Source organism: Macrotis lagotis, chromosome 1, assembly GCF_037893015.1.
Source record: "Macrotis lagotis isolate mMagLag1 chromosome 1, bilby.v1.9.chrom.fasta, whole genome shotgun sequence".
NCBI classification, from domain to species: Eukaryota; Metazoa; Chordata; class Mammalia; order Peramelemorphia; family Peramelidae; genus Macrotis; species Macrotis lagotis.
The window spans coordinates 645,918,687-645,943,637 of NC_133658.1; the positions used below are offsets into that span (position 1 = coordinate 645,918,687).

Genomic DNA, 24,951 nt, shown 5'->3' on the forward strand with positions numbered 1-24,951 from the left:
CCTCGGCGGCCCCGCCCCCCGGCGCCGCGGACGCGGCCCAGCGCGCAGGCGCCGCATGACGCCAATGGCTTCGCTCCCAGGGGTCGCGCGATACGCCGTCATATCGGCCCATGCCCCCTGGCCCTGATTGGCCGGCGCCTCGCTCCGCCCGCTGCGCGCGCCGCCCCCGGCCTCGCCTTCTTCAGGTCCCGGGTTAGCCAGGCCCCTGAGCGGCCCCGGGGACTCGCGCTCGGAGGCGAGGGAGCGGCGGCGGCGGCGGCGGCGGCGGCGGCGGCGGGCGCGAGGCGAGGCGAGGCGAGGCTGGGCCGGAGGCGGCGGCGGCGCGGGCCCCACGCGAGAGGGACAGTGCGGGATTAGAGGTGCGCGCGGGCGTCGGGGGGTTAGCCGCGGGGGCCTCGGGGGGGAGCCTAGCGGGAGGAGCGGCGCCTGGGGCTGGGGGGCCCGGGAGGGCCGGGGGGCCTTGCGGACCAGCTGTCAGCCCTGCTGGCTCCTGCGGACGAGCGCATCACCAGGCTGGGCATTTCAGTAAGAGGACTGGATGCCCGGTGCCCACTGCGGGATGAAGCTTGGACATCGGGCACAGTCGCCAGCGGAGCCTGCGGGCAGCGACGGGCGCACAGTAGGCTCTTGGTGCTTCCAGAATTGAGTTGACCTAATATAGAAGGTACAAAGGAAAAAAGGGAGGCGCTGAGGGGCCGTTTGCCGGCTTTCTGGAAGGGGTCAGGGCTGTGCCTCAGTATACTATACCCTTGAGGAGTCTATGCAAAACTTTGCAAATAAAATCACAATTTAACATAAGCGTTTGGTGGTAGAGTTGATATTTTCTGTAAGCTTTATTTTACTAAGAAAAAGGTCGGTAGAATTTGATAGGCAATATAGAGTAAATAACATATAGAGTCAATAAGGCTTTAGCCTTAAAATGGGCCGTCTCTGAAAAGAACAAAACATAGATGTATACACACTCAAAAGTATTCATTACGTATTCGGGACTAGACTCTTGATTCACTTGCTGTAGGGGACTTTTGAATGAAGAAACTCCCTCCACTGCTGTCAGTGGACATTTCTCTACTTCAGAGAATTTATTTTAAGCAAGGAGAGGTTTATTGGCTTTCTCAGATGGAACAAACAAGACTCGAACCTCCTGGTTTTGAAACTAGCTCTATCCACTACATATCAGCTGTCTCCCCAGACATACACATTATTTGTATATGTGTTTGTGTGTGTCTGTGTATATACATTTTCTTTTCAAAGATTCCATATATACATATGTGCATATACACGCACATAAATATGTTTAGCCTCATGGATAGAACTGTAGACCTGGAGCCTGAAGAGGATAGGGAAGAAAACAAGTATTTGTTAAGCTAATAAAAGTTTGACTAGAAACTTTGTTAGGTCTAGCCTAGGCTCTAAAGAGCATACTTGCGTATTGCAAGATTGATTTCAACTCCCCTGAGAATATGAAAACCCCCTTTCAGTTAACAGAAAATAATTTCTCCCCTGCTGAGCTAAGTGTTCCTTTCAGAATAGATTTCCTGAATGGCTAATGTGAACTGGGAGTAATTAACTGAACCTTCCTTCACTTAAAACAGCAAAATAATAACTTATACTTGTACTCTTAAAATTTACAAAAGCACTTGTCTCTGTTAGATGGCTTCATGACTAGAGTCATGAAGACTCATCTTCATAGTTCAAAACTGACCTCAAACATTTACTACCTTTGGAACCCTGGGTAAATCACTTAATCCTATTTGCCTTGGTTTCCTCATCTGTAAAATGATCCAGAGAATGAAATGGCAAACCAGGGTCTGCCATGAAAACCCCAAAATGGGATCATAAAGAGTCTAAATGGTCTAAACAACAAGAAAACATTGCACATTGATAAATAAAATAATTTAATTCGTTTTTTATATTTACTTCCATTTTGTAATTGATTCTATTCTCTGGCTGCTTGCACTATGTTTCTTTGAGTTGAGAACTTTGCTTTTTTCCTGAGTTCAAATTGTCCTACTATAAATCACCTTAACTCAAAGAAATCTGTTAGCTCTGTACAGTTTTTTTGCATACCCATTTATGATTAAGGGAGATCTCTTATCTTACTAATAATAAACTTTAGAGAATGCAGTTAGGTAACAAGAAATCTATTATTTCTAGTCTATTAAAGAGCTGATGGATTCTGTTAATTAGTCTTTTCTGACAGCAGGAAGAAGAGGAAGAAGTTGTTCCTAGCTCCAAATATCCAACCAATCATATTGTTTTGGCCACCTATGTTACTGCAGACTTTGTAACCAATCATTTTGGGTTCTGTATATGATACTTCCTTTTCCTTGTTCTCTTATACTTTCCAAAATTATGTTAAGGCTAGTAATCCCTCCTTCGTAGTCTTTTGACTGACTTTATTTTATTGGTAATTTCTTATTCTAACAATAAATTGCACATACTTGGAACTTTGTGCCTTGGTTTGCCTTAATTTTCATATGTAACAAATATAATAATATTACTTATTTCATCTAAACTTGACTGGTAAAACCAAGAGGTGGAAACAAGCAAGTAGTATTCCCATTTTACAGGTGAGAATTTTGTAAGCATAGGATGTCTTAATGCCAGATTTGAGCCTTGAAGGAATGTTCTCCAGGCTAGATAAACAAACCCTTGTAATTTGAACCTCTTTTCTTCCTACTTAATTTGCACTGTATTCTTATCTGTGTAATAATATAGCAGACCATAAGTTCCTTGAGGGTGGAAATTCTTTTTTTCTTCTTTTTAACCCTGGTACTTGATATATTACATACATTCCTTAAGTTTAATAATTTCTTGGGAACCTGAATTTCTAATCCAAATGGGAAGACAGGAAATACTCAAGGTTTCAAATCAGGTGAATAACTAGTTATGACAACTAACCTAATTAATTTCCTCCCCTCTATTGCATATGTCTCTTCTTGCTTATCCAGAATTTGATCCAACTCTTTGATCCAGTGCTGATTCCTCCTAGTTGAAAGGGATCTCTCTCTCCCATTTCTCTTAAATAGTTTATTTGGAACTCTTCCTGTCCTTACCATATTCTGCTTTATATCATTGCTATTTGTGTATTTGTTTTATTTCCTCTTGTAGACTGTGAGCTTCTTAAGGATATGATGTAATGGTGTATATGATTTCATTTTGTCATTTAATCCATATGCATTTATTCAGCACTTGTGTATCAGGCATTTTAAGTGGAGGAGATTAGCAAGCAAAAATGAACAAACAAGCTAAATACAAGATAAATAGGAAAGAATTAAAAGAGGGAAGGCATTAGAATTAAGAGGGATTGGGAAAGACTTCCTGTTGTCTGTGGCAATTTAGCAAGTTCTTGAAAGAAACCAGGATGCAGAAATAAGGAGGGAGAAAATTCCAGGTGTGAGGTTTCAGCTAAAGAAAATGTCTAAGGCCGAGAAATGGTGTGTGTTGTTAAATGAACAGAAAAACCAATGATCAGAATACATGGGAGGTAGAAAGAAAGCAGTAAGTAAGGGATGGGACTAGGTTATGAAAACAGAAGCTTTTTATTTGATCCTGTAAATGACTGGAAACCGCTGGAGACTGGGGGCCTGACAGGATAGGTAGGGAGAAGAGGCTGGGGATTTTTGCCAGAATCCAGTAATCCACAGCTTTTTGCTTTCAGGTTGAATAACAAATCTTAGTTATCATTTTTCACTCTTCTGCTTCATAATCATCTGCAAAGTCCTGATAATTTTACCTCTCCTTTTCCTTGCTTTCCATTCCCATGGCTACCACCAATTTCAGGCCATCACCGACTTTTACATAAAGTTTAACAGTCTGTTAACTGACAGTCCTAGTTCTAGTCCTAATTCTTTCCAAACCATCCTTCATGCAGCTCTTCTACTTGAAGGGATAAGTTAAAATTTCTCTTTTCCTTAAACTGACAAGTATTATTCCAAATTCTTAAAGGACTGAATCAAAAAGTGTGTAGCAGTCACTAATTCACCAAAAGGTTGGGTCCCAGAGATCATCTATTAAGTTGGATGTTTAGGACTTGTTATGTATTTTCCCAGTGTTGTGATTATTAGGTACCTACAGTCTGTTTAAGCCTAAAAGCAAAAGTACCATAATGTACCTGAATGGTAATAATACTCTGATAGCATTATAGAATTTAGACACCATTTATAACATTAATTCTAATTGAAAACACTTGACTCTTAAAGCAGAAGTGCCTTCCTTGCCTCTAGCTCTTATGACTTGCCATAGCAATATTAGAATCTTTGATGATAGAGACTCTGCCTCTACCAAAAGAAATGTTTTAAAAACCACAGCCAGTGCCTTCAGAGATATGTTCCTAAAATCAGAGTGCCCACTGAAGCTGGAGAACCCACTGCTAGAGCTCCCCATAGAAGGAGTTTGACAGCTTTGGCAGAAAGTTCTCCAAATTCAATGGTGTGAATTTTAATTCAGCTTCTTCAGTAGTAAAAGCTCGGGTACCATTTCTCTATTTGCAGTATTTAAAAAGTTATCAAGTATTCTAATGATTCTTCTTGAAGGAAGTATAGCCTTTTCATCTTTGTGTCATTCAGGCGTGGCGATGGATCTTGTATTGAATGCTGCAGATTATTATTTTTTCACACCATATGTATATCCAAGTACATGGCCAGAGGATGAAATCATTCGACAGTCTCTCAGTCTCCTAGTTGTAACAAATCTTGGTGCTTACGTTTTATATTTCTTTTTTGCGACTCTGAGCTATTACTTTGTCTTTGATCACTCATTGAAGAAACATCCACTTTTTTTAGAGGTAAGCATTTCATTTTTCACTTATGCTATATCAGGTAAAAGTATAGGGATGGGGTGAGATTATGATTAAATTGATTATTTCTGATTTTGAATGAGTATTTTTTTTAACCTGACTAAAACTACTAGACTGACATTGCAGTGATACTCAAAGGAATCTAAAAGCCTAATGAGTAACATGTAAACAGTTATATTCTTTAATGTATAACTTTAATCAGAACCATAGAAATAAAGTAGTTTTTATTATTATTGCTCTTACTATGTTATTAATAGTTTAATTTATAAGGTGCTTTAAAATTTTCAGAGTTTACAGTTATTATCTACTTGATCCTCACAGCAACCTTGGGAGATAGATAGATCCTTTTATCCTTATTTATATATGAGGGAAATGAAGACAATAAGTCAATTAACTTGTCTACAGATATAGAACTAGTAAGCCTGAAGCAAGATTTGAATTCCAGTCTTTCTCCCTGGGACAGCTTGGAGGCACAGTGGATATAGTGCTAAGCTTGGAGTTAAGAAGACTCAAGTTTAACTAAATCTGTGACCCTGGATAAGTCACTTAACCCTGTTTGCCTCAGTTTCCTCATCTATAGCATGAGCTAAAGAAGGAAATGACAAATCACACCAGTATCCTTGCCAAGAAAACCCCAAATACGGGGCAGCTAGGTGGCACAGTGGATAGAGCACCGGCCCTGGAATCAGGAGGACCTGAGTTCAAATCTGGCCTCAGACACTTAATAATTACCTAGCTGTGTGACCTTGGTCAAGTCACTTAACCCCATTGCCTTGCAAAAACCAAAAAGAAGAAAACTCCAAATGGAGTCATGACAAGTAGGACTCAATTGAAATGATAGAGCAATAATAATTTCATGATTCCAGACTTGGTGCTCTATCTACTGTGCCATCTAACTGCATATAGAATTTAGAATTTTTAGAATTGTTTTTAATCACCTTCATATTTTAGTTCTGTTGTTCTCAATTAACACCAGTTAAACTAGCAAATATTAAGGAGTGGTATGGTGGAGCTGGTAGAAGGAAAATGTTGATTGTGTTTATTGAACATTCCTGAAATGATATTTCCCCTAGGGAAAAAAAATTATATATTTTAGGGTTTTTTTTCCTTTTTTTCTTTGCAAGGCAAATGGGGTTACGTGGCTTGCTCAAGGCCACACAGCTAGGTAAATATTAAGTGTCTGAGGCCAGATTTGAACTCAGGTACTCCTGACTCCAGGGCCGGTGCTCTATCTACTACACCACCTAGCCGCCCCTCCACTAGGAATATTTTAAGAAAGACAATGTCTCTGAGAAATTAAAATTAGTTAGGCATATGTAGTAAGGAAATATCCTTTTCTTTACATTTCTCTCTTTCTCCCTCTGCTTCCCTCTCACTCTGTCTCTGTTCCCCTCTCTTTTCTCCCTTTTCTCTTTCCCATCTCTCTTCTCATTCCTTTTTCTTTTTCTTTTTTTGCTCTCTCAGCATTAGTTTTCTTTTTTGCTCTCTAGCATTAAAATTTAATAATATAAAATGGTTTATTCTAAAAATTAGTAAAATAATACTAAGAGGTATTTTAAACCACAACTAGAAGTAGTGATATATCTATATATATCTATATTACTTTAGATTATGCACATTGAAAACAAATACTGGGTCTAGTTTTAATGCTTAAAAATCTGAATTTCAGAACCAAGTATATCGAGAGATTAAGCATACTATCCAATCACTACCATGGATGAGTATTCCCACAGTTTTATTATTTCTGGCCGAGGTCAGAGGTTACAGCAAACTGTATGACAAAATAGAAGATTCAACTTATGGTGAGTAAACAATTTGAGTGTCAAAAAAAGAATCTGAATATAAACAAATGAATGTCTTTTAAAAGCTAAATTGCCTCCTTAGCATAACTTTTTATAACTTTATTGAGATTATCTTAAGAAAAAAGATAAAGTCATCCAACCTGAACTAGGTTATATGAAAAATACACCCAAGGGACTGCAGACACCATGTAGAATTCCTGCTCAATTTTTATTTTCTTTCTTTATTGGATTGTATCTAATGTAAAGATACCTCCTACTTGGGTGAAAGGATCTAAAAGCACTTTTTCTTTGTTTGTTTGGGGGTTTTTTGCAAGGCAGTGGGGTTAAGTGGCTTGCCCAAAGCCACACAGCTAGGTAATTATTAAGTGTCTGAGGCTGGATTTGAACTCAGGTACTCCTGACTCCAGGTCAGGTGCTCTATTCACTGCACCACCTAGCCACCCCTCTACAAGCACTTTGGTATTGATCAGATAAATTTAAGAGGCCTAGGTTAATCTCTATATTTTGCATACAAAATTATGAGAAATAAAAATATTTACCTTTACTACTCTACATCTATACACACACACACACACACACACACACACACACACACAGCTCCCCTAGGAGTTCAGAGGATTGAATGGATGAAATGAATTGTACTTTGAAGAATAAAGAAGATTTATATTAGGTGGAGAAAAGAGGGCTTATCAAACAAATGAAAGAGTATGAGCAAAGGTGTGGAGACATGCCTGGCTATAGTAGAGGCTTAGTGCTTAAGGAAATAAAGTTGAAATATAGAGGTCATGTACTGATGCTGAGTGAGATGAGCAGAACCAGAAAAACACTGTACACCCTAACAGCAACATGGGGGTGATGCTCAACCTTGATGGACTTGCTTGTTCCATCAGTGCAACAATCAGGGACAATTTGGGGCTGTGTGCATCTAGATCCAGAGAAAGAATTGTGGAGTTTGAACAAAGAACAAGGACTATTACCTTAAATTTAGGGGAAAAAAACTGATATCTTATTGTCTGATCTTGTTATCTCTTGTACTTCGTTTTTTCCTTAAGGATATGATTTCTCTCTCATCACACTCAATTTGGATCAATGTATACCATGGAAACAATGTAAAGACTAATAAATTGCCTTCTGTGGGGGGTGGGGGGAGGGAAGTAAGATTAGGGGGAAAATTGTAAAACTCAAAATAAATAAAATCTTTAATTTAAATAAAAAAACAACTAAAAAAAATGAGGGACAGGATTTCAGAAAAGCCTGGAAAGAGTTGCATGAATTGATGCTGAGTGAGATAAGCAGAATCAGAAGAACATCATCACCCCATGATGTTGTTAAGGTGTATAATCAACTGTTGTTGGACTTGTTTTTTTCCATGAATGCAATAATCAGGGACATTTTGGGGAATTTGTAATGAAGAATACCATCTGTATTTAAAGAAGGAAGTGTGGAGTTTTAAACTAAGACCAAAGCTTGTTATCTTCAGTTTTTAAAAGTTGTCTTATGTATTGTGTAATTTTGCTTTCTCTAATATTTTCTCTTTCTTATGGATCTGATTAATACATCCAGTTTTGATCTATGCATGTCATGGAAACAAATGTAAAGACTATATAAGATTACCTTCTGTTAGGAGGAGGGAAGGAGAGAAATTGTAAAACTCAAAACCATGCCAAAAAAAAAAGATTGGGAGAAAACTACTATAATATGTAATTGGAAAATAGGTTAAATATTCATTTATATTAAAATATGTGAGCTCTTTGAGAAAAAAATACTTAATAAATGCTTAATGGCATTTTTAGTAGTCTTTATTAAGAATAGTTCAAGCATTACCCTTTGTATTAAAATACTACTAATAATGAACATATTATTTACTAATATTTCCTTATTTCTTTTATACAATTAAAAATATTCTTTCTACTTCACACCCTCCCCCACCTATTGAAAAGCAAGTTATATGATATGCATCATACTTGTGAAATCATGCAAAACAAATTTTATATTAGTCTTATTGCAAGAAAAAAGCATGGAAAAAGTGATAAAATATGATTCAAAAAAATAGAGTGGTCATGTTCTTGTTTGCTCTGAGTGTTAGGATGAAGAGTTTATATTTATTGATAGACTCTGAGTTAGAACATACCTCAAAGGTTATCTAATTCAAACCTTGACTGAAACCTGAATCCTCTCTATGATATCCCTACCAATTGATTATCTTGCTTTTGTTAGAATGCCTCCAGTTATAGAATATAAGCTTCTTGAGGATAAGTACTGTTTCATGTTTCCCTTTTCATCCTCAGAACAAAGAAGTTTAATAGAACTTGTTGTTTGATTAGTAGAGATCTTACTACTTTACAAGGCAGTGCAATCCAGGGTTGAATAGCCCAATTGATCAGTTCTTTAAATTGAGATTTGCCTCTCCATAACTTCTACCCATTGGTTCCAGCTCTGTCTTTTGGAGCCAAGCAGAACCAGCCTTCCATTTCTTCCATTAAACAACTCTTTAAAGATTGAAAGGCAGTAATTAATCCCATGACCCTCCTCTCCTTCATATAGAGTACCACTAGTTACTTTCTTTATTCTTCATATAAGCATAGATTTTGGTTATTTTTTTTATAGTCTCAGTCTCCTTTCTCTATATCCCTTTGTTTGTCAGTGACCCTGTTGAAATGTAGCAACCAGAACTGAACACAGTAGTCCAAATGAGTTCTGATTGTCACTTTACCTATTTTGGACATGCTGCTTCTCTCCAGGAAGCCTAAAAATAAACTCACCATTTTGTCTGTCTTATAAAGTTGACTTGGATTGAGTTTATACCCCATTGAATTCTCTAGGTTCTTTTCCATATGAACCATTGGGGAAAAGAAATGCCACTGGCACCTGGCTCCTTGAGTCATCTCCAGGACCAACTGAACCTACCAGGTCTTTTTTACCTTGACCCTCACTGCTTGACTCCTGGTTTCTGTTGGGCCTTTGCAGCAAGTTTCATTTCTTGGCTTCCATGGCCCATTAGGTCTTTTCAGGTCCATTCCAGTACAAGGCTCTTCCTACCTCTCACACTCCAGAGCCTTCTTCAGGGTAGGTTAAGCATCGCCAGCTCCTGAAGCCTTATAAGATGCCACCCTCAATGGACATTTCTGCAATCACTGATCCTCTGCATCAGGGACAGGGAACATCCCACCTATGGACCTGGTGCTATCATGGCAACTGCAGGCAGGAATCAAAATTTGATAAATCTAGGAACTTTTTAGGGATGAACTAATTAAATGTTTGGCAAAATATAGCAGGTGAATGGTGTTATAAATAACCAAATAACCCCGACAGAGAAAAGGTTCCCCTCTCTCTTCCCCACCCCCACATGTCCTCATTCCTCAATGGTTACCCTTTTTTATAGCTTAGTGACAAAATCTTAAGTATTGTACTCTCTGGAACATTCCAACTTCAGGTTTTCTATAGATTGATAATTATATAGACCAGTCTTCAAGTCATGTACAAAAATATATATCTGGTTGCCAGTAGCAAAGTTCTTTAGTGAAGTGTTTTTTGGTGGGTTTTTAAAAAAATATTATTCTGACAGGATGACTAATTAAGGACCTATTAAAATAATCTAGGCATGATGTGATAAGCTCATAGAAAGGAAAAGATAAATTGAAAAGACTAATTTAAAGAAGGGTGACAAGGTGACTGGGCATAAGGGAATAGATAAGAATAAATAACATTCTTGGATCTGTCTTTCAAATAGTTAGGTATTTATCCAAAAGGGATCTAACATCTTTGAGCAGATTTGTATATTTCAATTCCTTCAAGAGACAGGGAATAGAGAAATAAATAATAAACTGAAAAAAGGAAATAATCATGAATTTCTAGAAAATTCCTAGGAAGCTATTTTATATTATGGTATGTCAATACAATTAGCCATTTATTTTATGAGACTTCAAGATTGTATTTTGTTATTAGATGAATACCTGAAAAATGACTTCTGATCTTGAACTATAAACTTAAGTTTGATTCTGCTACTCTGTTTACATGTTCTAGGTTGGCCTGGAGTCATTTTTAGTATGTTATCCTTCCTCTTCTTCACTGATATGGCAATCTATTGGATTCATCGAGGCCTTCATCATAAATTTCTATATAAGGTAAAATTATTCTGGACAAAGTGGGAAAATACTATTACATAACTTCTTTGTTGTATAAATATATACATATGTAATTGTTTCCAAACCTTTTCCCTAGATCAAATTCTTTAGTGACCACAGCCACAGCTATAATCAGCCCATTCATCTTGGTTGGATGAATTTATGTGGCACTAGAAAGGGATTTTTTTCTTTTTTAAGACAGATATTTTTAAGAGTTTACAAGATTTATTTTGTTTAGTAGCAAGAGTTGGAATGTAAAATTGTACTGATTTTAAGTGATTCTCTGGGTAGGCATCATTTTTGCCTATACATCTAAATTCATGCTATGTGACTTAGGTCAAATCATTTAACCCTGGGTTTCATTTTATTCATCTGCAAAGTAAAGGAGTTGAAATAATGGTCTCTGAGGTCCTTTTCATCTATAAGTCTATACTATATAAAAAACTGCATTTTGTAGAATAAAGTTGTTTTTTAATAATGATTTCCTTTTCCTTTTTTAGCATGTACACAAGCCTCATCACCTTTGGAAGATTACTACTCCATTTGCAAGTCATGCTTTTCACCCATTGGATGGCTTTCTTCAGAGTCTACCATATCATATATATCCTTTCATCTTTCCATTACATAAAGTAGTTTATTTAGGCCTGTACATCTTTGTGAATGTCTGGACAATTTCCATTCATGATGGTGACTTCCGAGTTCCAAGATTCTTAGAACCAATTATTAATGGCTCAGCCCATCACACAGATCACCACCTCTATTTTGACTATAACTATGGCCAATATTTCACTCTGTGGGATAGAATTGGAGGCTCTTTCAAGTATCCTTCTGCTTTTGAAGGCAAGGGTCCACTAGCTTATTTGAAGACTATAACTGAAGAAAAATTAAATGGCCATGCAGGAAATGGTTGCAAGGATGAACAGTTTTTCAATGGAGAGAGTTTAAAGACTAAGTAGATTGTTGCCCAATCACTGCTAAATAGCAACATCTAGTTAAAAAAAAAAACTATTCAACAAACAACCAAGGGTATCAAATTGAACTCTTCTGGTGTCACTTAAAAGTCAGCACTCTCAGTGTAACTATGAAATGATCATGGTGATGGATTGCAGCAGAATACTCTGAGCACCAAAATCTGGGCCCCACAGTTTCAACACTAGATATTGGACTAAGGTCTATCTTAACAATTTTGTTTCCTGTTGGGAAAACTGTGGTTCATAAGGCCTCAAACAATGTACAAAAAAGAAAATGATGAAGGTTAGCAGGAGGTAATTGTATGTAATATACTTTATACTCCTGTCCATTGAGGTAGACTAATTTTGTTTAAAAACAAGATTTAGTACCATAACAAAGAGCTTTTAATCTAAGGGTGGAAAGCATTGTTAATTGGTATGCTAAAGATGGGGTGACTACATGCAGCACTTTATTTAAATGAGAATGTCTTTGTGGAGTTATATATTCTGATATATAAAATCAGCAACTAAATAATGTAAGCTAATTAATAGCCAAGGTGTAAAAGATTTGCTACCCTCCTACACTAAGGAAACTCATTTTGGGGGACAGTGCCATATGTAAAGTTAATAGGACTCTGTGTCTTACAGTGAAGTGAATAAATAGAATTTTTTTTCTTAATTTGAAACTGCCCAAGTTTTATTTATGACTTGTCCAGGTCTAAGATTACATAGATAAAATTTTCAGGTGTTTTTAAAGATATAAAATAATAATAATCACTTTGGTTTAATGCTTGAATCTGAATGTACTTTAAAAAGTGAAATTTGATATCTGAATAAGAATATATTTGACAATACTAATTTTATAATAAATTGTTGCACTGCACTTTTGATATATGTCAAAGCTACATACCTGCAATTTTCTATAAAATGAAATTTCTAAATAAATAGTGAATATGGAAGATTAATTTTGCAATTAAGTCATACTCCAAAAAGGATTTAGGCAAAGACTGTGCATGGTAAAAAAAAATATGTTTTGCAAGAGCATTCTATGCAACTATTTATATAAATGTCAATAAAACTTAAACATTGTTGTCATCCAACTAATCAAATTAAATTTTCTGACCACATAGCAAGGACTTTTTAGTGTTCTGTAGTTTTTGTTTAAATGTGAAGCATGAGCAGCATGAGATGTTAAAGATGTGCACAGATATCAATTGTTAAAAATGCTTTGGAATTTAATTTTGATTGTAGTTGTTCAATGTTTACTTGTCTGTTTGAATAGTAGAATTTAGGATGAATTATAAAATTTTGTGATTGGGTATAGAAACTTGGTTTTGTTTTAATCTTCATGAAATGTACACTTTCCTTCAAATCAGAGTATGTTGTAAGAAAACTGGGGTATATATAGCTGGTCTGGTTTCTCAATATTCTTCAACTATGGCAAGATGAAAAAAGATCCATTCACAGTCAAGGAAAGGCAGTAGTAGTTCTGTTTTGTCTGGCATCATCCAAATTAGCAAATGGAGCATCATTTTCCCCATTAAACTGATAGTCCTGTTATATTTGTCAATAATTTTAAAAGTCCTATCTGTGCATTCAGTAATTTGTGAGTTCCAATGTATGTACACTGCCTTTATTAGACACATTTTAAGTACAGGTTCAGTTTTGGACATCAAATTTTAAGAACATTGACAAACTACAGAATATCCAGAGGTCAACTAGGATGGTGAAGGACCTGGAGATCCCCAGAACCACCTCAAAATATTCTTGAAAGGTTGAAATAAAAACTGCAAAAGCATAATTCATGGCCTTCATAGTAGAAATAATTGGCAGAATAGTTCAGAAGGACCTGAACTCAAGATGGACACATTAACTTCCTAGCTGTGTAACCCTGGGGAAGTGGTTTAGCCACTGTCTCAGTTTCCTATCTGCAAAATGGGGGTCATAATAACCCCTAACTCACAAGATTGTAGTAAAGACAATGTAAAGCACTTACTTAACAGATTCTGGCACATAATAGCTTCTTTGTAAATGCTTATTTCTTTTTGCCCTTAGGTATAGAAGAATCTGAAAGAAGAAAAGTAAAAAAAGCAATAATTATAATTATGATCTTTATATGAACAAAAGCATATTAACCCCCAAGATAGGATACACAGACAACTAAAAGATCAGATGTCTCAGAAGAATATAGCCAAAAAAAAAAAACTAAATCCCATAGCAAAAACAGGCTGAGAATTTATGAACTCAGAAAACAAAATGCTGGTCAAAGAGTCATGGGTCACCTCCAGATCAACAAAATAATACTGTGAACTACTCCCAAATTACATAGTCACTGAATTTACTATGTACAGCATTCTGATTTTGCTCATTTCGTTTCATATTAGTTCATATAGATCTGTTCAGGTTTTTTCTGAAAGCCTCTGGCTCATCATTCTTTATAGTAAAATAGTATTCCATCACAATTTCAACCTACAACTTGTTCTGCTATCCCTCAATTAATGGGTATCCCCTCAATTTCCAATTCTTTACCACCACTTTAAAGATGTGCTATGAATATTTTTGTATAAAAAAGTCCTTTTCCCATTTTATTTTTTTTAAATCTCTGGGGTACAGACCTATAGTCTGGGGTCAAAGGGTATGTACAGTTTTATAGCCCTTCTGATGAGTTGTACAACACTCCTACTGTCGGGTCTGGGGGCTCCAAAAGCCACCGTAGCAACAGTTGATTCGGTTGCCCCCAAGCCCACTGCCAGTTTCCTGTAGCTGGCGTATGCTGGCACAACCTGCTCTGGACTGCTCTCCATTGTCACCCCAATAGGGCAGACCTTTTTGCTGTCTTTATAAGTTGTCTTGGGCTAGAAAATTGTTTTTTACCCTGTCTTTTTTTAGTTTTAACTAACTCCAGAATTAATTTTTGAGGTATTCAAAGTTGTTTAGAGAGGAATTAATCCTTTGTTTTCAGCACTAATTTTAAAGAGTAGGAATACAATTGATTCTTTTTTTCCAACCAGCACCTCTAGGAACCTTTTATCAAAAGACTATAGGATTTGATTTTGGGTTGAGTTGATGAAATTTTCTCTGTATAACATGTGACTTAGGGAAAATGGGAAAAACAAAAGGTAGAGCTTTACTTGCAAATGGAATAAGAGTAATAGCCAAACTACTCTGTTCTATGTGAGATGATTACTGTATTACCCACCTAGAGTAATTAGTACAAGGACACATTTGGGATCAGTGTCTTCTCCTTTGAGATTGAAAATTAAGATATTGACAACAGGAAAAAATTCTTAGGGGAAAATAGTCCAGGAAGGAATTGAATGGTTTCTTTTTCTGGAATGCTAATTCTAAACTATTTTAACATATTATGATATTTTCCTTGTTTTAGATTCCTGCAAAGTTTTGAAATTCTTGAAATCTTGGGGCAGTCTATCAGAAGGCAAGGGGGACTATGAAAGCTTGGACCTGGCAAACTAGAAATGATTTAGATAGAATGATAGAGGGATAAATAGATTAGATAGCTCTTTTTATACATATATTTGTGTTTCTAACTTACTGATACCTAATTCAAAGAGTACATTATTGGTATTAATTTTTTTCTTCAACAGCATAAAAGATTCCTAAACTCACACAATGACAAATACTTAAAACACAAACCAATAGTCTATTGCTCCTATTATGCTTCCAGGGAGACAGATATGTAAAAAGCAAATTATAAAACCCTTTATGGGACTGTTGAACAGATATGTTGCCTTATCAGTTTTTTTCATCACTCATTTTTTAGTTCAAATTTCTTTAATATATAAATATTTTATTTGTTTTTAATTATATACAATAATAAGTAGTTTCTACCTATCATTTTTTGCAAGTTTTGAATTTTACAATTTGCTCCCTCCCTCCTTTCCCTCCCCACTCCCCCTCACAGAAGGCAATCTGATAATCTTTACATTGTTTCCATGCTATGTATTGATCAAAATTGAATATGTTGAGAGAAAAAAAACATTGAGGAGAAAATAAAATATTAGAGATAGCAATATTATTTTTGTACATAAAGACAACTTTTTTAAAAATTGAGGGTCATTTTCTATATATGTTTAGCAAGATACAGCAGGAAGAGCTAGAAAGAGAAATCCCATTCAAAGTAACCTCAGGCAATATAAAATACTTGGGAGTCTATTTGCCAAGACAGACTCAGAATCTTTTTGAAAATAATTATAAAACACTTCTCACACAAATTAAATCAGATTTAAATAACTGGGCAAATAGCAACTGCTCATGGATAGGTAGAGCTAATATACTAAAAATGACAATTCTACCAAAACTAAACTATCTGTTTAGTGCCCTATCAATCAAAATTCCAAAAAATTAATGAGTTAGAAAAAATTGTAAGTAAATTCATATGGAGAAATAAAAAGTCAAGAATTGCCAGGAGCCTAATGAAAAAAAAAATACAAAAGAAGGTGGCTTAGCCCTACCTGATCTAATATTATAAAGCATCAGTCATCAAAACTGTTTGGTATTGGCTAAGAAATAGAGTGGTGGACCAGTGGAATAGACTAGGTGAAAAAGCAGGAGATGATTATCGTAATTTGCTGTTTGATAAACCCAAAGAGTCCAGCCATTGGGATAAAAACTCCCTCTTTGATAAAAACTGCTGGGATAATTGATATTTTCAGATAGATACTGCTTATCATTCTGAGGAACAATCCATTTATTCCTATGCTCTCTTGTGTCAATATTATGAATGTGTGCTGTATTTTGTCAGTCTTTTTCAGCATCTATTAAGATAATTAAATCATATGATTTCTGTTTAGTTTGTTACTGATATAGTCAATTATACTGATAGTTTTCCTAATATTTAACCAACCCTGCATTCTAGTAATAAATCCTGCTTGGTCCTAGTGTATTATCCTAGTGATAACTTCCTGTAATTGCTTTGTTAAGATTTTATTTACAATTTTTACATCTATATTCATTAGGAAAATTGGTCTATAATTTTCTTTCTTTGTTTTGACTCTTCCTGGTTTAAATATCAGCATCATATTGGTGTCATAGAAAGGATTGGGCAGAGTTCCATCCTCATCTATTTTTCCAAAGAATTTATATAGAACTGGAATGTTAAATGTTTGATAGAATTTCCTTGTGAATCCAACTGGCCCTGGAGACTTTTTCTTAGGGAGTTCATTGATGGCTTGTTGAATTTCTTTTTCTGAGATAGAGTTATTTAGATAATTAATTTCCTCTTTATTTTACCTGGGCAACTTATATTTTGTAAATATTCATCCATTTCACTTAGATTATCAAATTTATTGGCATATAGTTGGGCAAAATAGTTCTGATTATTACTTTAATTTCTTCCTCATTGTTTGTGAGTTCACCTTTTTCATTTTTGATACTAGTGATTTGGTTTTCTTCTTTCTTTTTTAAACTAAATTAACCAAAGGTTTTTCAATTTTTTTTGGTTTTTTCATAAAACTAGTTCTTGATTTTATTTATTAGGTCAGTAGTTTTCTTGCTTTCAATTTCATTAATTTTTCTAATTTGGTATTTAATTGAAAGTTTTTAATTTGTTCTTTCTCTAATTTCTTTTAGTTTTATACTTAGTTCAATGATTTCCTCTTTCTCTATTTTACTCATGTGAGCATTTTGAGATATATTATATCCCCTAATAGCTGCTTTGACTGTATCCCATAAGTTTGGTATTTTGTCTCATTATTGTCATTGTCTAGGATAAATCGTTAATTCTATCTATAATTTGTTGTTTAATTCACTCATCTTTTAAAATGAGATTATTTAGTATCCAATTAGTTTTAGGTCCATCTCTCCATGGTCTATTATTGCATGTGATTTTTATTGCATTGTTTTCTGAAAAGGGAGTATTCACTATTTCTGCCTTTCTGCATTTGATTATGAGATTTTTATGCCCTAGTACATGGTCAGTTTTTGTGTAGGTGCCATGTACTACAGAAAAAAAAGGTATATTCCTTTCTATCCCCATTCAATTTTCTCCAAAGGTCTATCATGTCTAGATTTTCTAACATTCTATTTACCTCCTTAACTTTCTGCTTGCTTATTTTATGGTTAGATTTATCTAATTCTGAGAGAGGGAGGTTGAGATTTCCCACCAGTAGAGTTTTGCTGTCTATGCCTTCCTGTAATTCATTCAGCTTCTCCTCTAAGAATTTGCATGCTATACTGCTTGGTATATACATATTTAGTATTGAAATTGCTTCATTGACTATGGTGCCTTTTAGGAGGATAAAGTTTCCTTCCTCTTCTCTTTCAATGAGATCTATTTTTGCAGCTGCTTTGTCTGAGATAAGAATTGCTATCCCTGCCTTTTTTACCTCAGCTGAACCAAAATATAGTCTGCTCCAACCTTTTACCTTTAATCTATATGTATCTCTCTGCTTCAAATGAGTTTTTTGCAGGCAGCATATTGTAAGATTCTGGTTTTTAATCCACTATGCTATTTGCTTATGTTTTATGGGAGAGTTCATCCCATTCACATTCAAAGTTATAATTACTTAGTCTTTATTGCCCTCCATGCTATCCTCTCTCTCTGTTTATAATTTTCCCCTTTTTTAATCTTATGCCTGTTTCCCAGCATTCCTCTTATGAATACCATTTCCTTCAGTGTGTTTGCCCTCTTATATCCCTCCCCCTTTCTTTCCCCTTTATGTTTTCTCTTTCTTCTTTTCCTTCCTTCTGTCAGTTCCTCTTTTCCTCCCCTTTCCCTCTTAAAACTTAAAAAACAAGGTAAGTTTCTAAACTTAACTGACCATGTGTCTTATTCCTTCTTTGAGCCAAATCTGATAAGAGTAAAATTCAGGCAGTTCTCACCTCTTCCCTTCTTCCCCTCTTTTGCAATAGTTCCTTTGTACCTCTTCATGTGATATAATTTACCCCATTCAGTTTCCTCCATTCTCCCATCTCTATACTATCCCCCTATTTTTAAGTAGATATTATTTTTAAATCATTCTATCAGAGTCGCAAACAAGTCATGTGTCCATTACTTCTGGCTAAGTATATTGTCTCTAATAGAGTTACAATTCTCAAGAGTTATGAGAGTCTATCTCCCAGGTGGGGTTATAGATAATTACATCTTATTGATAACAGTTCTTTTTTCTTTCCCCTTTTTTAGCTTTTCATGTATCTCTTGAACCTCCTGTTTGACGTCCAAATAAAATTTTCTATTTAACTCTGATCTTTTCCTCAGAAAAAGTTGGAAGTCTCCTACTTTGTTAAATGCCTATCTTTTCCTCTGGAAGAGAAGTGTCAATTTTGCTGGCTGGTGAATTCTTTCCAAGCTTCCTTACTCTTTGGAATATCATATTCCAGGCCCTTCAATCCCTTAATGTTGATGCAGCCAGGTCCTGCCTAATCCTTACTGAGACCCCTCTTTAAATTATTTCTTTCTATCTGCTTTTTGGATATTCTCTTTTTACCTAATAGTTCTGAAGTTTGGACATAATATTCCTTGGTATTTTCATTTTGGGATCCCTTTCAGGAGGGGATAGATATATTCTTTCAATAACTATTTTGCCCTCTGGTTCCATGATATTAGAGCAATTAGCCTTCAATATATCCTGAAGTATAGAGTCCAGGCTTCCAGATCTCTGGGTCAGTTGTTTTGCTGATGAGATATTTTACATTTTCTTCTATTTATCTGTTTTTTTTTTAACAGATGAAGTCATTAGTTTCCACAGATTCCAATCTTTTCTTTTTTTGTACTTGTCCAATTGTATTTTTGAAGGTTTTGTTTTCTTGTTGCAAGATGTTTATTTTCTCTTGCATTCCCCCCACCCGTTTTGCCAATTGATTTTTAAACTCCTTCTTAATCTCTTCTAAGAAGTCTTTCTGGGCTGGAGATGAATTCATATTCTCCTCTGAAGTTCTAGTTCTCTCTGAGTTAGGATCTTTGTCTTCAAGGTAATGTTCAATGGACTCAGCTTTTCACTGGCCTTTCTTCATTTTCCCAAGATCTTATGTTGGGGGAGGGGCTGGTTCCAGAACTTTGGTGTTGGAGTCCCTAGAAGCTTTGCTCACTGAGTTTAGTAAATCCAAGTGGACCAGCCACCAGAGGATGCTAGCCAAAATTCCAAAGAAAGAGATAGCTATAGCATAATTGAAAAGTCATTGAAATGAAAAAGTCAACCAATTAACAAACATTTATTAAGTGATTACATGGCAGGCACTATGCTAGACTGGAATCAAAGACATATGCAAAAGTTGTTAATATTCTATCAGGAAAAACACATTCTAAATATATAAATAGAGCATATATACAAAATAAATACAAGGTAATTTGAGAGAGAACACTACAAGTTGACTCAAGTTTGCTTTTTTCTTTGGGTCCCTAAAAAAACCAAGGTATAGAAGGCATGCTTCCAGATCAAAAGAAATCCTAAGTGAATCTTTAAGCCCTTTACATAAACTAGGGTCTAATAGATGTTTGGTCACCTTATTTTGTAGAGAACCAGACCTCCAGCCACTCCTTTTCTGGCCATCCCACATCAAGAAGTCCTAGTGTTTGTAGCTACCATCCACCCCACTCCTTCCAGCTCCCTTTAAGGTGTTGTCTTAGTCTAGCACATAGTAGGTTCTTTTATATTAGGGGTGTTTTTTTTCAAGGCAAATGGGGTTAAGTGGCTTTTCCAAGGCCACAGAGCTAGGCAATTATTATTATTATTATTATTATTATTACTACTATTATTATTATTATTAAGTGTCTGAGACTGGATTTGAACTTAGGTACTCCTGACTTGAGGGCCATTGCTCTATCCACTGCACCACCTAGCCACCCCAACATAGTAGGTTCTTAATAAATGTTTATAGATTGACTATCTTCTCCCATTAGACCCTTTTGAGAGGAGTTTTGCACATTGCCCAGCAAGTGTTGGACTTGACTGAATTGTAGGAATCTTAGAGATGGATGGAATCTCATCTAATCCAACATCTAAACAAGAATCACTATGTACCCAACAAAGGCATCTGACCTTTGCTTGAAGATCTCTAATGAGGGAGAACCAATTACCTTCTGAAGGCAGCCCATTTTATTTCTGACTGCGCTAATTGTTAGGAAGTTTTCATTTCCATCAGTCCTAAAAATCTGCCTCTGCAACTTCTGCTCATTGCTTCTATAGGCAGAATCTTTGCCACATGACAGCCTTTCTAATACTTGAAAATGGATATCATATTCCCTCTTAATCTTTTTCTCTTCATATAAGATTTCTCTAGTTCTTCTAACCAATCTTCATGTGGAATGATTGTGATCTGAATTCAGCTGCCCTGTACCTGAAGTATTTTTTAGCACTTAATATCTCCTTGGAACATGTGGCCCAGGACATCCAGTCCCACTCAAAAGTTCTGTGCTCGTAACACACCAGGGCAGATCCTAGGGGCTAGGTTTTTAGAAGGTCAGTGTCTGTCTTTAGTTCACTGTCCCTTCCCCAGAATTTTACTCTGGGTAAAGCTCCAAAATAAAGTTTTCATATAAGACACATAAGACAAAAAAGGGCATTTAGGAGATGAGGAAAGTATAGAGAAACAGAAAGCCTCTTAATAGTACATGAGGTTTCTCCCAGAGATAAATAGATTTTTAGGGGCTACTTCACCTAGGACTCATATTATTTGAGCTATTAAAAGTAGCAGCATAAAGGTCAGATAAAATGCAGATCTTCCCCTCTCCATACTTCCATAGTCCCAACCGCACTAGGTTGCAGGAGACACATTGATGACCTGCTTCTTAGTCTTGGCACACCTTCAAAGAAATTATCCTTGGAGAAGCCCTTCAAGGTCTAATAATAAAAATAAAATTTGGAAAAAGACAGGGCAGATGTTTTTGGTTTCTTATTAGAGGTGAAAGCAACCATAATGAACACATAGAAAAGTAGCCAATAGGAATAAATTTTCCCCAAAGAATTTCAGAAGACTAGAAGACCTTGGAAGTGCTCGTGGCTCCTCCCATTAATTAGAAGAGGTCATTTAAAGATCTAATTGATGTGTCTTGGAATTCTACATGTGAATGGTAATTCATATTCCAGAGGGAAAGGGAAACATTGATGCTAACTAGAAAGAGGAGCCTCATTTAATAATAGTTACACATAAATTGTGTATAACTGTATGTTCTATTGTAAGCAATTAATTTAAGATAGTATTTATAGTTGCAAAATTCTTTGAAGCAAACATTTTTATATACAGGATAAGAAAAGGTCATACTAACCACATACTAGACACTATGAAAAGGGACCATGGTCATGTCAGTAGGGCACAGAGAAAATGTTGTAATCTTTCTGTCCTGTGGAGGTGTTCTCCATTTTTCATTGACTAATTTGTGATTTCCTAAGCCAAATTGGAGTACCTGGAGCCAGGTACTAAACCACTCTATCCCACCTGCCAGAAAGTTTGAATGACTTACACCCAACTCTCTTGCTCTCCTTTCCTGTATTCCCCAATGAGTTCCATTTGCTCTCTCTCTCTAAACTAGATTAACATGATCTGGTCATCTGGCTGGAACAATATGACCCTAGCTCCTTTGGCTGGATCTATGTTGATCTAAGTTTCTTTCCTTCCTTTTTCCTCTTAAAGACTTTAGTCTTTTTAACTTCAACCTCTGTTAATTAGCCTGTCCTTTAAGTAGCTCACTGTCTTGCTACTTCTCCAGAGAGCTTAATCTGTGAATTATATGTGGTCATCTGTGAACTTTATGTACCAACCAGTGAACTTTCTGTAATAACATGTAGGTTTTGTAGCAATTTTGTGAATTAGAATTTAAGTCTTTCTTACCCTCCTGAGTCAGAATTGGTGAGTTTTTCACTCCAAAAGAACCCCAAGAGATAGCTCTTTAAACTTCCTTTCCCTGAGAGCATTTTCCTATCATCAATAGCTAAATAAAATCTTCAAGAGGGCTGAAATGACAAACAAAAATCAGTTCCCCTGATTCTCAGTTATCAGTCATCTTAGGGGCAGCAAGAATCACAAGAATCAACCACAGCAGTTACTTATCTTCTCAGAAAGACTTTCCTACAAAGTCTGATCAAATTAATCCTCTGTTCAATACAATCACTTTATATGTATGATCTTGGACAAACCAATTTTTTCTTTTGGAGATTTGGTAGATTTCTCATCTACAAAATGAGGTTCCTTCTCTAAGGTTCCTTCTATCTATCTTTAAGTCTTCTAAAGGGTTTTTTTTAGGTTTTTGCAAGGCAATGGGGTTAAGTGGCTTGCCCAAGGCCACACAGCTAGGTAATTATTAAGTGTCTGAGCCTGGATTTGAACCCAGGTTCTCCTGATTCCAGGGCCGGTGCTTTATCCACTGCGCCACTTAGTCGCCCTTCTAAAGGATTTTAAGGTCCTTTTAAATCCCTTAAACTCTAGGATTCAAAATTTTCAAAATTTCTTATACAAGAAATTGAAGAATTGTTTTTTATGATATTGTGATTGGGATAAATACTAATATCTCTAGAAATGCATTTCCTTGAAACTATTTAGTCTGTTGTAATACATGAAGGTGACAGAGCAGGAAAATAAGAGAGTTTATTGTGAAAATTTAGCCAATGAAGATAATAGTCTCTTAAAGAAATTTTTGTTTTTTGTCCTTCACTGTTGAAGAGTACCTTGGCATCAAGAAGATAATTCCATGACAAGCAAGTGAACTGGATTTAAGTGAGGAAGTGCTGTACAAAGACACCTATCTCACTTTCTCTTCCAGAGTCATCCAGTCTGGTAGCCAGATATAGATGAGAAAGATAGATGCAGCAGGAGTGGGAGACTTTTTTTTCTCTTCTACTTTCTTTGTTCCTTCCTTTCATCTTTCTCCCTTCCTTTTTTCCTTTTTTTCCTTCCTTCTTTTCTCTCTCTCTCTCTCTCTCTCTCTCTCTCTCTCTCTCTCTCTCTCTCTCCCCTCCCCCCTTTTTCTTCTTTCCTTCCCTTTCCTTTGATTCACACTAGCACATCACATATTTACCTGTGAGGACTTTGCCCAAAGGACAGGAAATTTTTATCACTGAAATTTGGCTATGTATCTTGGGGTTCACCAGCCCCAACTCACTCTGGCTCACATGGACTGGTCAACAAAAGGTTACAGGCCAACCTATAAAAACTTGGTCCTTGTTTGGGTCCAGACTGACTCAGAGTAAATATAGATTGCAACTGTTTAATTTTGGTCAGAAAACCTAAGGGGTTTACCCCCTTGGTTTGATTTTTCTTTTTGACTATGCAAAAGAGGCCATTCTTTGCTTTTTTTCTTTCTTACCTGCCTTAATCACTGGATGGGCATGGCTTCACTCAAACTGAAACCTGCTAAAGAAGTTTTATTTTTATGCAGAACCAACTAAAATAACTGTAAAGTTATACATTTTTGTAGATCTTAATACAAAAAACATTTTATGACCATGTATAATGGTCAAACAAATTGAAACAATTCACCCTGCACATATGGCTTAATTTTTTAAGCTAAGCAGCTGAATGCATGTGTTGTCACTAATTGCAGTGTAATTAGATTAAAATCAGAAAACTTAACAAATGATACAACAGTGATAATTAGCATGAGGTAACCTAAACCTAATTAGATGTTTGTGTGGAACCTTAATAAAAAATTAGGTTTTTTAATGATATGAAATTAGATGCCTAAAGATGCTTAAGTGAATAATTCCAAATACAGTTTAATTTAGTAGGAATTTAAACAAATAAATTTAAGGAGTTGAGAAGAAATTATACAGCATTAAATCACAATATAATAGAAACCCTATCTTTTGCCCAGGCATTTTAGGTATCACTCCCTATGTATTTGTCTGGAAGAAAGCATTGTACTTTCAGAGCTCCAGACTTAAAAAAAAAATGTGTGTGGGGGGCTGGTTTTGAATTCTATTTCTGCCACTTATTCTTGATGTAATCTCAATAAGTAATTTTATTTCTCTAGACCTCAGTTTCTTCCTGGAAAAATGAGAGAATTGACCTGGATATCTAAGGTCTTTTTCAGTTATAAATGCTATGATCTCTTTAAAATGCTAACAGTAAAATAAATTTTCAAGACTATAAAGGAGGGTGGCTAGGTGGCATAGTGGATAAAGCACAGGCCCTGGAGTCAGGAGTACCTGGGTTCAAATCTGGTCTCAGACACTTAATAATTACCTAGCTGTGTCGCCTTGGGCAAGCTACTTAACCCCATTTGCCTTGCCAAAAAAAAAAAACCCTAAAAAAAAGACTATAAAGGATTGGACTTTGAGCAAAGAGCTGAGATCCTCTAAGTTCAAATTCGATCTCAAGACACTTAA

The 24,951-nt window shown here is 35.9% G+C and overlaps 1 protein-coding gene and 1 long non-coding RNA gene across 4 annotated transcripts in view; one reads left to right on the top strand and one right to left on the bottom strand.

The window, feature by feature from the left end:
- LOC141507544 (uncharacterized) overlaps window positions 1–24,951 on the bottom strand; it is a 138,497-nt gene that overhangs the window by 69,726 nt on the left and 43,820 nt on the right. Inside the window, exon 2 of the long non-coding RNA XR_012474179.1 lies at window positions 13,671–13,741. This is a non-coding gene — a long non-coding RNA (uncharacterized LOC141507544). The remainder of the gene's footprint in view (window positions 1–13,670; window positions 13,742–24,951) is intronic.
- On the top strand, window positions 270–16,558 carry SC5D (sterol-C5-desaturase). 3 transcript variants are annotated; one of them, XM_074215294.1, is made up of 5 exons: window positions 270–359; window positions 4,569–4,786; window positions 6,468–6,600; window positions 10,624–10,724; window positions 11,225–16,558. In XM_074215294.1, exons 2-5 carry the CDS (start codon window positions 4,577–4,579, stop codon window positions 11,678–11,680), a joined length of 900 nt encoding a protein of 299 aa, XP_074071395.1. In that variant the 5' UTR covers window positions 270–359; window positions 4,569–4,576; the 3' UTR covers window positions 11,681–16,558. The 3 variants fall into 3 exon arrangements, with proteins under 3 accessions (XP_074071395.1, XP_074071396.1, XP_074071394.1); XM_074215295.1 differs by lacking the exon at window positions 270–359 and adding an exon at window positions 455–664; XM_074215293.1 differs by lacking the exon at window positions 270–359 and having other exon boundaries at window positions 671–4,786.